The sequence below is a fragment of the Hylobates moloch genome, unplaced genomic scaffold (assembly GCF_009828535.3).
Source record: "Hylobates moloch isolate HMO894 unplaced genomic scaffold, HMol_V3 SCAFFOLD_12, whole genome shotgun sequence".
Lineage (NCBI taxonomy): Eukaryota > Metazoa > Chordata > Mammalia > Primates > Hylobatidae > Hylobates > Hylobates moloch.
The window spans coordinates 61727841-61741434 of record NW_026652287.1 but is presented as its reverse complement, the minus strand read 5'-3'; the positions used below and the strand labels follow the sequence as shown (position 1 = coordinate 61741434).

Here is a 13594-nt window from a genome sequence, read left to right as displayed (position 1 = left end):
ACTTACAATCCCAGCACTTGGGAGGCGGGCGGATCACTTGAGGTCAGGAGTTGGAAGACCAGCATGGGCAACATGGAGAAACCCTGTCTCTACTAAAATTACACAAATTAGCTGGGCGTGATGGCTCACGCCTGTAATCCCAGCTACTCGGGAGGCTGAGGCACGAGAATCGAATTGCTTGAACCTGGGAGGCGGAGGTTGTAGTGAGCCAAGATCACACCACTGCACTGCAGCCTGGGTGATGGAGTGAGACCCTGTCTCAAAAAACAAACAAAAAGGAGCTGCCCCCCTGAGTATGAATATACAGGTGTCTCCAGGCAGATGGGTGGGCGAGGACAGAAGAGCGCCAGAGGGTATGGCCAGCGGGCCCTTGTGGGTAAAAGGAAGAGGGAGTGAGAGCGTGAATTCCCGTGCGCCTGTGAAAACCACAAAGGAGGTGCAGGAAGGGATGGGGCCCAGTGCTCGCTGCGTCCCTTCTTATTCTTTCTGACTCTTCAGCCATAGGAAGCATCCCCGGTTAGCTGTCAAATCCAATCGAGCCTCCACGAAGCAGTCGCCCAAGGGGCACCACTCCTCCTCCTTCCTTCACTCTGGGGATGAGAATTTCTTGCTTAGTTTTAAATACCACTAGTCACTTGAATGAATGATCAGTGTTTCAGATCCAGCAGAAGGATTTGGTAGGTGAGCGTGGCCTGCGGTGTATTCACCTGGTATCCGTGAGCACAGCTCCTTTACCCTCCACGGAGAGCCCTCCGCCAGGCACAGCCTTTCAGGTGGGCCAGAGTCTCTCAGATATCCTCCACGTACGGGGCTGGCCTCCTACTCTGTAGCTGTGCCAAGGTGGGCTGTGTCATTGTGAACTGTGTCACTGTGAACTGTGTCACCATCACATCAAGTGGTAGTGTCAGACATCCACGGGCAGTTGTGAAATCCAGATGTCCAGGAAGTCAGAGCCCAGGCTGCAAGGGGCTGAAGCTCCCAGCAGCGAAGCAGAGCTCTGCGGCCTGTGAGGGGCGGGGGCCCACTGAACCCAGCAACCCTGTACACCCAAGCATCAGGCTGAGGAGTTCAGCATGGTCAGCAGGCAGTGCTGGGCCCATCAGGGAGCCAGAGGCAGCACCAGGCCACGGGGAGCAGGGCGGCAGATTGACGCAGCACGGGGGGCCAAGGCCTAGTGGGTGTTCGGTGGGAAAGCCATTGTCTTGCCCCTCAGTCTCCTGTGCTGAGACCGGGGATGGCCCAGCCCTGCTGCGGCCTGGGCAGGACCTGAGTGGCATCTCCACAGCTGGCATCCTGGCCAGCTCACTGGCCCAACTCAGCAGCCCCAATTCTGTCTAGAAAGTGGCCAGGCCTGGGGGCAAGTCCCCAGGCCCCACGTGGCACTGCGAAAGGCCTGAGCTGGGTCTCCCATCCTGTGGTGCTGCCTGGTTCATGCTGACTCTTGGGGCAAGCACAGGCCTCAGGCCTGGCAGGGGTGTCTGGGGCCAACAGGCCAAGCCCAGCTAGGCTCATCTCAGACCATGGGAGGCAGGTCCTCCCCCAGCCCCACTCCTACCCACCACTGGGCTTCGCTGCCCAGACCCAGCCTGGGGTCTGGAGGATCGCTGTGTAAGGGAATGGAGCAGACCCCCAGCAGCACCCCCCACACCTACCACCTGCACTGAGCTGTGTGGCATTGGTGTCCCCCAAGGGCAGAGTTGGACTACATCTGGGTCACACACAGTGAAGGCCCGTGGGGCAGGCCCTGGGCCCACAGAGCTGCCCTCTGGATGGGGCAGGTCGCCTCCTGTAGCATCGAGGAGGCTGTGGCCAGGTCAGCCCCCTGCCTTGTCCCAGCGGAAATGCCCTGGGTTTGTGGGTTCAATTCCTGGGCCAAGACAAACACCCCACCGAGACTGCCCGACTGCATCCTGTGAACTTCCAGGGAGAGTAAATAAAGCAGGAAACCCCATAGCTAAGCCCCAAGGAGAGGCAGGAAAGAATGATCAGGACCCTGGGGGGTTGAGGAATGCAGGCCTTGGCCCCTGATCCTAGGGCCGGTTGGGGAGCATTCCTCACTGTCACTCACAGTCGGCGAGGAAGGAGGCCGCGCTCGCTCAGATGGGGACCCTACCCTGGTGGCTGGGAGTCCACAGGCGGGTGGCAGGGCAGGCCCAGCAGCTGCAGGACCTCGGGGAGTGTCATGCATGGGAGGCTGGGTGGGATCCAAGCTCAGCGCAGCTCCTGTGTTGGGGCAGGCTGCCCACCCCATGCAGACCCCTGCGTGCATGGTGAGGGGAACGGGGAGGTGCTGCTGGGATGGATGGGTGAGCCCGGCAGGGTGGCCCTGAGCCAGGGTCTGCATTGGCACAGCCACAGCAGGAAGGCTGTTCCTAGAAGCAGCACTGCTATCCCCATCCCACGGGCTCAGTCCCTGCAGCCACCCTGGAGCTCCAGAGGACCCCAGCACTGAGGGCCCCATGCCCTCCACCTGCAAGCCCCAGAGCCTCCTGCAACCTCGCCTCCTAGCCCCCACCCAGCTCCCTCTCCTCCTCACCCACCCGCCCTCCCTGGCCTCCCCGCCTTTCTCTCCTCTTTGCTGTGCTCACCCAGGAGCCTCCTGTGCCCCTGTCACTGGGGGCCCAGCTCCTATCAACCTGGAACAGCAGTGGTGGCCCACGATTCATGAGCTCCTTTGTGTTTCGTCCCCCACTCCTGGCTCTGTCCCTGCCCTCAGGGTCCTGGCCACTTGTAAGGGACAGGGGGTGCTGTCAATGTGAGGTCAGAGGAGGGGAAAGAAGTGACAGGAAGTGTCCCCACCTCCAAAACAGGCCTGACAGGGCAAGAGAGGAGCAGTGAGGCGTGGGATGACCAGGTGGCCAGGAGAGGGACCCAGCAGCACCGGCCCCGGCCCACCTGGCATGTGTCTCCTGTGGCCCCGTGGTCAGGGGGCACCTCTGCCAGCTTTGCTCCCCTCCCAGCCAGCGCCAGGGGCAGGAGCCCAGCAGCTAGACTTCCGGTCAGTCCTCATCCTCCGAGACAGCATGGAGTGCAGGGCTGAGGCAGACAGGCATGGCGGCCACGTGCCACCCCAGCCATAGGTACCCTCTGCAGCAGGTGCCAGGACGCGGAGGGCTGTCTTCAGTGTGGGCACCATGTCCACCCCTCCTGCCGGCCGCAATGGTGAGCCAGTTCCTTGGCCTCTTCTTACTCCTCGGGGCACTCTGTCAGGGTGTGGGGGAGGAGACTCGAGGAGCAGCCTGGGCCAACACAGCACCCTGCTGTCACGCAGGGTGAGCGGGTCCCCAGAGGTTCTGGCAGCAGACGGGGTTCTACCCACGTCCCGTGCAGGGTGGGGTGAGCTGGAAGTCCTCAGCCCCATGCCAGCTCAGCCAGCCCTCAGGGCCTGCCCTGGGACCCCGGCCGGAGCCTGCTGTCCTGCACCCCTAGAACCTGGCTCACTCCCATCCATCCCCTGAGGGCCATGTTGCACAGATGAAGTGTGCTCTTTGTCTGGAAGCAGCTCTGAGGACGCTGCCTTTGTAGCTTGGTCAGGCCCGGGAGCCCCCTGGGGTTGTCGCACTCCGGGTAGGAGGCCTCGGGGCTGTGATGGATGCTTTGAGGCTCCAAGGAGCTGGCCTGGGCCCTAGGCCCAGCAGGAGCGGGTGCTGCCTGAGGAGACCAAGTGGGCCCAGAAGACCACCCAGGGGCTACTCTGGCCACACCTGGGGCCTGGATGGCAGGAGCAGCAGGGCTTGTTCCTCTGAGCCCCATCATTTCATGAGGCGGCGCATGATGGGACACTAACCTAGAGGCCACCCTGCCCGTTCTAGGGTCTGAGTACACAGAGGAGCGGGGGATGGGGCACAACACTGGCTGCAGGAGAGCCCTGAGGGAGGCTGGGGCTCCTCTCGTTCCAGGCATTTACCAAGCACCTGCTGCATGCCAGGCATAGAGCAGGGTACGGGCACCACCCTTGCAAGGCCCAGAGGTCATAACCAGGCCCAGCTGTGCTGTGTGTGCCGTGAACTCTCAAAGCACAGGAAGGGGCAATCAAAGAGGGCTTCCTGGAAGAGGAGCCTCAACACGCCCACAGGAGGAATGGGAGCACATCTAGGAAAATGGGCTCGGAGGAGGTGGCCCCAGCAGGTGGGGAGGGCCAGTTCTTGGGACCCGTGGCCTTGATCCAACTGCCCCACCCAGGAGTGGGTGAGGGGAGGCTGGAGACCAGGCCAAGCTGAGAACCTGGGCTTCGTCCGGGGCCAGGAATGGCCCTGTTTGCCCCTTCGTTCTAAAGAGATGGTCCAGGCATCCAAGGGATGTGCAGCGGAAGAGGGAGCCAGGCAGACTCCGGGAGGGGTGGGGCAGGTGCAGGGGTGCTTCAGGAAAGCCAGATGAGGTTTGGTGCTTGCTGGGGGGGGGGGGGGGGTTGGGGCACGTAGGGCAGCTGGTGCCCAGCTTCTGCTGTGTGATTCCCAGTGTGGCATCTAGGTATAGGCTGGCTAGGGGCCGGGGGTGCCTTCCAGCCTGGACTAGAGAGCTTGATGATGTCTCCAGGCTGCCGGGGTGGGAGGAGCCTGAGAGTGGGCCCAGGCCAGCAAGGGAGCCCTCAAGTTGGTGCCCACCCTGCCAGTCTAGTGCAAGGACAGTGACCCTCACACACTCCAGGGGCCCCCGCCCAGGCGGTGGGTGTCGTAACCACCATCCGGGCCAGACGCTGGGGCCAAGTTGCTGGAGGTTGAATCACTGTCACAACCCTAACCACACACAGGCAGAAACTCCCCGCTCCTGGCCAAGAGAGCTGTGTGCAAGGCCTTCCCCGAGGGTGCACAGGCGAGGAAGACCAGCGGCGCCGAGGGGACCCCCGGGCCGGCACGTCCGGGCGGCGCCGGGCCTGCCCCCGGGAAGGGCCACCGCAGAGCATGATTTATACCTGATTCCCGCCCTCTGTGGACGCTGGGCCAAGAACGCAGCCCACTGCTGAAGTTAGCCTGGTTGGAAAGCCAGCTGCACTTCCCGGGGCTCCCCTTTGGTGACCAGAGAAGGGCGCGTCCAAGAGGAAGCAGTTGAGCTGGGCTTGGTGCACGAGCCATGCACAGGAGGCCTCCCAGCCCCATGTGCCAACTTTGCAGGCTGTTGGGGGACCTGAGGGGCACTCACTTTATGCCAGGCCCAGCAGTGCCCTCGGGAGACTCCCACCCTCGGAGTGATACATGAGAAGCAAACGAGCAGATCCGTCCAGGGGACGGCTGCAGGCTGGATGGACGGTGCAAGGAGAAATCACCAGGCCTGGGACAGCAAGGCAGGAAGGTCTCCCCTGAGAGGGGACAGCTTTTATGCAGAGACCCCTTGCATGAGGCGCATCACAGGCCAAGGCCTGGCACAGGCCACAGCAAAGGGCCTGAGGTAAAAAGGCCTGTGTGCCTTAGGGTGGTCTGGCCTCTGGAGGATGCGGCGGCAGGGAGGAAGGGCAAGGTGGGCTGGGATTGTCCGGGCTGGGGTCTCAGAGAAGAGCAGCAGCAGAGGCTGGGCAGGCTTGGCGCACACCCCCAGGAACAAGTGAACATCAAGTGTGGAACCGGGGCTGGCTGGTCATGCGCGATGCAGGAATGGTGGCCAGTGCCACTGTCCGGGCTGCTGTCCCCAGCCCCCAGGTGACACAGAGGCTCTGAGAGCAGCCCCCCGGGGCCTGCATTGTGGCTGTTTGACCGGCGGCAGCTGAGGCTCACAGAGGCGGGGGAGCAGCCAAGTGGGCTCCAGTTATCCAGGTCTCCTTTTCCGGGATGCCGTGCCCCTCAGAAAAGCCAGGAGTGTGGGCTGGGCCACCCAGGGGTGTGTGTGTGCCCAGGCTGCCCCAGACACAGGGCAGTTGCAGCCAGAGTTGCCCTAGGTCTGCCCCCATGCCAGACCCCAGACCCCAGGACAGCCGCCCCCACCTCAGCCCCTAGGAGGCTGGGCTGATGGGGAGCTGGGCTCTGAGGAGGATCCCTGCTGTGTGTGGGGGTGGGGACAGGTCTGGGCATCTCCACCCCTGCCACCCTTAGGCTGTGGCCATGGCTGGGGCGCTGCGCTGTGAATGGCAGGCAACAGCCCTACTGCCTGCCCAAAGCCATGCTCCCCCAGCCTGTCCGAGACCCCAGCACCGGGGTGGCCAACTCTGGCACTAAAGGGGTCCCAACATGAAAGACTTGTGCCCAGTGTGTCGGGGGTGATGGCCTGTGTCCCAGTGTGGACTCTTATCCCTGTTCGCTGGCTGAGCCCATCATCTGCCCTCCGCCAGCCACAGGGGTTCAGAACCCTGCGTCTCACAGCCCAGCCCTTGCCAGCTCAGGGTCTCCCGGACCCCTCCCACAGCAGCGATCAGGACCATGCAGAGCAGGCTCTGGCTCTGCGCCAAGGCAGGGCCTGGCAGGGAGGCCCTCGGGAGCCAAGGTCACTCTGCCTGGTGGGGCTGGGGCTCTCCAGGAGGTGCCGCAGGGACTTTCCAGGCACCCCGTCCAGCCAGTGAGCTGCACATTGATAAGGGCCCCCCACCACGCGCCTGGCCAGAGTGTCCTGGGGCCCCGGCCTCTGCCAGCACGTGGCCTGCCCAAACCCAGCCCCCATGGGGCCAGGGCAGGAGGCCTCACCGGTCTTGGGTCCTTGTCTGGTGCTCAGGCCAAGTCCAGCAGCAGAAGCTGCCATGGGGAGAGGCTGATGCTGGGATTCCACAGAGCCCGGGGATAGGACGGGTGCACCCATGGGCTGCTGAGTCTCTACGTGGGGAGCTCTCTAAGGGCCTCCTTCCTAGGGGCCATGCTCCAGAGCCCCACAGAGCCTGTGTGGCCCCCAAAGCTCTGTGCTTAGGAAGTTCTCTCTTTGGTGGCCTTTGCCCCACAAACATGCGGCAGAGATGAGTTGGATTTGAAGCCGGGACTTGGACATCTGGGCTCCCCTGGAGATGGTGCCGCTGCTGTTGGCAGGCAGGGCCCCGGACCCCTGCCAGCCAGCTCGTGGGGCCGTGCCAGCCGCACCTTCTCCCCAGAAATCTTTGCTCCTTGCAGTAGCTCCAGGGGTGATTCATCCCCATTCTGGGATGTGCAGGGACCCCTCTTTTCAGCCTCAGGCCACAGCAGCAAAACCTTATTGGGGCTCTGAGCCAGGGTTTGGGCTTGAGCCTCAGGGCCAGGGCCCACAGAGTCTCCTGGTATCTGCTACTGGGGAGACGTGCACGTTTCTCCTGGTGCCCAGGGATTTGGCTGGGTTTCCCTGGGCCCAGAAGCACAGGCTGTTCAGGGTGGACACGCCATGGGCTACAGAGTAGACCCAGGCTGGGCCCTTGGCCACAGGTGACGAACCTGCTCCTAGGGGCAGAATGGAGGGACAAGAAAGGTCCTGAGGGCCAGAGCTTTTGCTGGGAGAGCCCAGCATGGGGGGCCACCCTAGTCCTTGTCCCCCTGGGCCCCCGATGTAGTACCCTTGCCCCTCACCCCCTGCCTCAGGCCCTCCCACCACAGCCAGTGTGAAGGCTTCACGTCTCCCGGCCCCTGGCCCTGCAGTGTTGGCTGCTGGGCTCTGTGGCTCACGGCAGCTCCCTCTGGCCCACAGGTGTCTGGTGGCCTGACATGCACCGCCTGGCTGACCGCATCCACCTGGAGGAGCTGGCCCACATGGGCATCCTGAGCGGCAGCGTGGACGCCATGGTCCAGGCGCACCTGGGGGCCGTGTTTATGCCTCACGGGCTCGGCCACTTCCTGGGCATTGACGTGCACGACGTGGGAGGCTACCCAGAGGTCAGTGTGGACATGGCAGGCGGAGTGGCCTGCCCATCAGCTGCCGCTGAGCCTGACCCCCAGGGCAGGGTGGGACTCTAGGAGGCAGCAGGCGTGTATTGGGATGGCAGAGATGGGCCCCCTGGCTCCCTGTGGTACACGGAGGGCATGGGGGGGCGGGGAATCAGGGCCCTGGCCAAGGCACGGGTGCATCTGTGAGCATTCCACAGAACTGGGCATAGAGGCGGTGCTGTCTGCATGCTGGGCCCAGGTGTCACCTGTCCAGAAGGTGGCACAGTCAGGATACAGTGCATGGGGCCCCACAGGACAGTGGTGCCAAGGACAGGTCTTCGTGATGGAGCTGCATGGCACCCCTCACGTCCTGCTGCCTCTGGCTTCATTCAGACCTGGGGCGTGGGGAGTTGATGAGGCCCCCCACCCACTGGCGACTCGCCCTGGCCCCTCACAAGCCCGGAGCAGCCCTGCTCTGCCGCTGGTTTGCCCTCTCCTCCCAGGCCCCTGGGCCGCACACCTGTGACCCTGCAGCCTCCTCATCCCCAGGCATTGGAGGTCCCCAGGGGACCCTTGGCAGATAAGGGAGGCTGGGGGCCATCTCCAGACATGGCTCCCCAGCCCTCAGAGGACCACCCAGAAGGTATGTGAGGCTTGGGGACGCCCAACTGGGCAGGTGGCTACAGCCTCTCGGCTGGGCGGGTGGGGTGCTCCCGTCCCTGCCCTTGGCGGGCTGCCCAATGCAGGGGGCTGATTGTGCAATCGTGCACACTCTGGGGCCCCCCAGCCAGTTAGCCAAGACAAGGCTCAGCCTCTTGGCTGCAGGATGTTTTGAAAGCACTAAGAATGATTTTTTGGCAGGGTGGGGGCAGTGGGGGGAATTGCTTAAGAGAAGCATTATTATTCAATTATTTTTTTCCTCAAGTGTAAACAGTTAAATTTGGAGAAACAAAATCAGTTTTAATTTCCTAATGTCTATTCATCCCATTGTGTGCAGGGAGCCAAGAGCTGGGCCTTCCAGACATTGTTAGCTGAGGTTCGTTATTCATTAGTTGCCAAAGCGCTTTTTTTCCACCAGCAAAAATTGGCAGCAAACTGTTTTCATCTTTTCCAGTAAGCACCTCTTTGTGCTCAGTCTATTCTTCTGACAGATAAACATTGTGGAAAAAATATGGCTTTTCCTATAAAAGTCATTTGTTTTATTTCAGGCCTGCAGACACATCTGGGGCTCCTCTGCTTGGAGCCCAGTAAAAGTTGAGGCCTTGTCAAGCCCTGTGCCCAGGCAGAGGCAAGCATGGGTGCGGTGAGGGCAGGACCCCTCCCCACCCCTGAATGCTGCGCTTCCTGAGCCACAGGGGCTCGTGCCCTCCCCACATGGCTCTGTGCTCCACCCGGCCCAGCCCTTCCCCTTCTCTTATGGCGCCTGCACCCTGTTCTCAGCAGGTCCCCTGGGCAGGCCCCTAGAGCCAACACCCTGAAGGGGCAGCTGCACCACTGGATTGAGGCAGGCCTTGCCCCTGTGCCCACTGGGGATCCCTTCCAATCTCCCCCACCCCGTTTCAGTGGTGGACCTCAAGATTTCAGAGGGGAGGAAAGTTCGTTTCTCTGGGGAAACAAACCTGCCCCCCAACCGTGTACCGTGGAGCGGCCAGGGGTGGGCCCATGGGGATGGAGGGGTGACCGGGAGGAAGGAAACCTGATGCTGGCAGGCCCTTGCCTTCCCCCAGGCCCCTGGCTTCGACTGCTGTGGAGTGGAGACAGGGACGGACACTTCAGGAGTAGCATGAAGGAGAAGGATGGGCGGCGGTGGGGTGGGGGTGCCCAGCGCAGGCTTCAGATGACAGGGATGGGAAGGTCCTGGAGCAGAGACCTCGGGACACCCAGCAGCTTCTGGGCAGGAGACAGGCCCCAGCTCGGTCCACATGCACCTCTCACCTGCACAGAGGGACTGTCACTCCATACGGTTCCTCAGCCACGGGGCATCCCTGCCCTCCGGCCTCAGCGCCCGGTGAGCAGCCCAGAGGCAAGTGTTGTGGGGCCGGGGCCACACCAGCCAGGCTGTGGTGTCTCCTCATCACCTCCCCCCTGGCCTGCTCTCTCCAGGTCAGCGTGGCTGTCCCTGCCCCCCGTGGAATCAGTCACAGCCTCTCTGGCCGTGCCCAGCGTGGAGGCCAAGCCAGCCTGTTTCTGGTTACCTTACGTGAACTGCTAATTGGAGTCTGATGTTCTTGGCCCCCAAACAGTCAGAAATGACAGCTCCCGCTCCAGCAGCTGGGCTTCCTGGGGAGGGAGTGCAGCTGGGCAGGGCAGGCTCATCCCCTGACCAGAAAGCGTACTCGTGCCCACTGGCTCAGAGGCCCTGGCCGCCGGCCGGATGGTGCCCCAGGGACCTGAGGCGAGCAGGAGCTCTCCTGTAATTCCCAGAGCACCCGCTGCCCTCAGCCAAGATGAGGCCCCTCAGCTGTGCCTGTGAGTGGACAAGGCCAGGCTGGGTGTGCACCGGGGCAGTGTGGGGTGCAGACAGGGGCCCCTGCAGGGAGCAGCTCTACCACTGTCCCTCAGGCATCCTCCAAGCCTGGGGGCTATTTCCCAGGGCCCTGCCGTAAGGCCCCGAGCTCTCCTCTGGGAGCCACACCCGCCAAGCCACGTGCACACGGCACATTTGCACTGGCGCAGTAAGGCTGGCGGACCCACCCTGATGACGGCACCTGTCCTTCTCCCTGGACAGTCACACGGAAAATCTGGGCCTCGGCCTAGGGGAGCTGGGACCATGACTTTTGGGGCCAGTTTCCACTTGGGCTGCCTGGAAGGAAAGCTGTGGCCCCAAGGGGCTTCAGAGCCGCCTTAAGAGCTTTTTTGGCTTCAGTGGTTTGGCATCTGCCACTCCTCTGGCCAGGAGCAGGGCCTGGCTAAGGGCAGCCCAACCCTCAGCCAGACCCACAGGCCTGTCTGGGCAGCTCGCCCCGGGTTTGTGCACATGGGCAGCTACAGGGCTTCTCAAGCAAGCCCTAGGGTAGTGTGGCCAGGGACACTCAAGATCTAGGGGTATGTGCAGGGTGGAAGGTCTTATCAGGGTGCCCATGGCCCAGCACAGCAGAGGCGAGTCTAGGCTGAGGACCCCAATGGTCAAGAGAGCCCACGAGACTGGCACCGGCCCTCACGTGCCCATCTCTCTTGATGAGGCCACGGCGAGCCCTGGAGCTGCTCATCGGGCCTCTCACCTCTATTCCACACAGGGTGTGGAGCGCATCGACGAGCCCGGCCTGCGGAGCCTGCGCACTGCACGGCACCTGCAGCCAGGCATGGTGCTCACCGTGGAGCCGGGCATCTACTTCATCGACCACCTCCTGGACGAGGCCCTGGCGGACCCGGCCCATGCCTGCTTCTTTAACCGCGAGGTTCTGCAGCGCTTTCGCGGTTTTGGCGGGGTAAGTGCCCATGGGCCCCATTCTTGCTCCCAGAACATCTGCCACCTCCACTGCAGCTGCAGACTCCTTAGTCCCAAGACAGGGGCCCTAGTGACATCTTCCCTTGAGGTGGGCTCAGCCTGCCCCTTCGTGTGGTCTGTCACGGGATAGAGCCTCACCTCTCAGTAGGAACAGACAGATCCTGCAAAACCCCTGCCCGCTTCAGGGGCACCCATCCACCTGGCAAAGACAGGGTGAGCAGGGGACGTGAGCAGATGGCTCCATGAAGGAGCCTGGAGGCCACCCCCCTCTCCCAGGGAGTGTCAGCTGCTCCCACCCCATGGTGGGGTGGGCCTGGAATGGGCCCGGCCCTCTAGCCTGGCACATGAGGCTGTTCTATGATAATGTGTGTCTGTCGGCTTGACCCAGGTCCGCATCGAGGAGGACGTCGTGGTGACTGACAGTGGCATGGAGCTGCTGACCTGCGTGCCCCGCACTGTGGAAGAGATTGAAGCGTGCATGGCAGGCTGTGACAAGGCCTTTACCCCCTTCTCTGGCCCCAAGTAGAGCCAGCCAGAAATCCCAACACACCTGGGGGCCTGGCCTTGCAACCTGTTTTCGCGATGGGCAGCCTGCTGGTCAGCACTCCAGTAGTGAGAGATGGCACCCAGAATCAGATCCCAGCTTCGGCATTTGATCAGACCAAACAGCGCTGTTTCCTGGGGAGGAAACACTTTTTTAATTACCCTTTTGCAGGCTCCCACCTTTAATCTGTTTTATACCTTGCTTATTAAATGAGCAACTTAAAATGATTGAAAATAATGCTGTTCTTTAGTAGCAACTATAATGTGTCTTGCTGTCATTTATATTCCTTTTTCCAGGAAAGAAGCATTTCTGATACTTTCTGTCAAAGATCAATATGCAGAATGGCATTTGCAATAAAAGATTTCCTAAAATGGTCCGTTGTGCACGGCTTCCCCTTTATTCTTTGTTCCTTTGCAGATGAGCATTTGGGACCCCATGCACCCTGAAAAGATGGCTCACCTGGTGTCAGTATCAAGTCAGTTCCAGGAAAATGGTGCTGGCGGCACAGGCCCTCTAACGGCTGCTTCTGCCTCAGACTGGCCTGGCGGGACAAGGGCAGAGTCCTCCCCGAGGAGCCTGCTTTGAGCCCCTGGGACTCGGGGCTCTGGTGTCACCCTGTCACTTGCTGCAAGGTTTCCCAAGCCTAACAGGCATCAGAACCACTGGGGCATTTGGTAAGAGATTCCTGGGACCCCCACAGACCATCTGACTCAATCTCTAGGGGCAATAGCCCAGGAATTATTGTATATTTCACAAGCGCCCACCAGATGCTCCTGACAGACAAGTGTGAGAAGTACTCCCAGGAAAGGTGGTTTTAGCTTGTCAGTACCAGCACAGCCCGATGTTTGAGGTGGGGCAAGCAATGCTGCAGGAAGATCCTAGGCACTCAGGTCAGACTGGCCAAGTCACCCCGCGCCATGCCTTTGTGCAAGTTAAAGGGCGGACTGATTTAACACAAGTCTTTTTGATACGGTCACTGCCTCCAAACTAGATTTATGAAGGTGGTAGAATTATGTAGCACTTGAGCTGCAGATATTTAAAACCTGAGACTTGCAGGGATCTCTTGTCCTTGATTTCTTTTTCATGTGGGACACACAAGCCAAAGCCAGCATCTGTCGGAGACACTGCCAACGAAGGCAGCGCCACAGCGAATTTGCAGAGACCGTTTGTCCTCCCTAAGTGTAGTCCTTGACCAAACTCCACCAGGCAGGAAGCCAGCCAGGGCCCAGTCGTGCCTGGTGAAGTATCTGTCCTTGCCTCTGCTTGTCCAGTTCTCCCAGGGTCCCACAGAACAGCCCACCCCTGGAGCTGGTTTCTAGAATTCTGTACACCATTCCAGTTTGCCTTCTCACAGAGCTCCCATCCAGGAGCTCCCAAGCCAAGGTGAAGGACGACAAGTGAGAAGGATGCCACAGATGAAACCATGAGGATGAGGGGGTGGAAAACTGTAGCTTAAGAGAGAGACATTTTCAGAAGTCACCAAAGGCCAGCACAGTGGCTCACGCCTGTAATCCCAGCACTTTGATCACTTGAGGTCAGGAGTTTGAGACCTGCCTGGCCAACATGGCAAAACCTCATGTCTATTAAAAATACAAAAATTAGCTGGGTGTAGTGGCACACGCCTGTAATCCCAGCTACTCTGGAGGCTGAGGCAGGAGAACCTCTTGAATCCAGGAGGCGGAGGTTGCGGTGAGCCAAGATCACGCCACTGCACTCCACCCTGGGCAATAAAGCAAGACTTGCCTTTAAAAAAAAAAAAAAGTCACCAAAGAGTTTAATACAAATTGATTTCTTCCTATGGTAGTAACACAGAAGTGTTTATAAAGTGGTCACATTAAAAGCCAATCTCAGTTCCAAATC

At 60.8% G+C, this 13594-nt stretch overlaps 1 protein-coding gene across 3 annotated transcripts in view; it reads left to right on the top strand.

Annotated features, from left to right (window-relative positions):
- PEPD (peptidase D) overlaps positions 1 to 12107 on the top strand; it is a 134879-nt gene extending 122772 nt beyond the window's left edge. For all 3 annotated transcript variants that reach the window (XM_032170396.2, XM_058425180.1, XM_058425181.1), the window contains 3 exons: positions 7567 to 7751; positions 10979 to 11170; positions 11579 to 12107. In XM_032170396.2, coding sequence (XP_032026287.1) covers positions 7567 to 7751; positions 10979 to 11170; positions 11579 to 11716 — 515 coding nt within the window. In that variant the 3' untranslated portion in view covers positions 11717 to 12107. The remainder of the gene's footprint in view (positions 1 to 7566; positions 7752 to 10978; positions 11171 to 11578) is intronic.
- The last annotated feature ends 1487 nt before the right edge of the window (positions 12108 to 13594 follow it).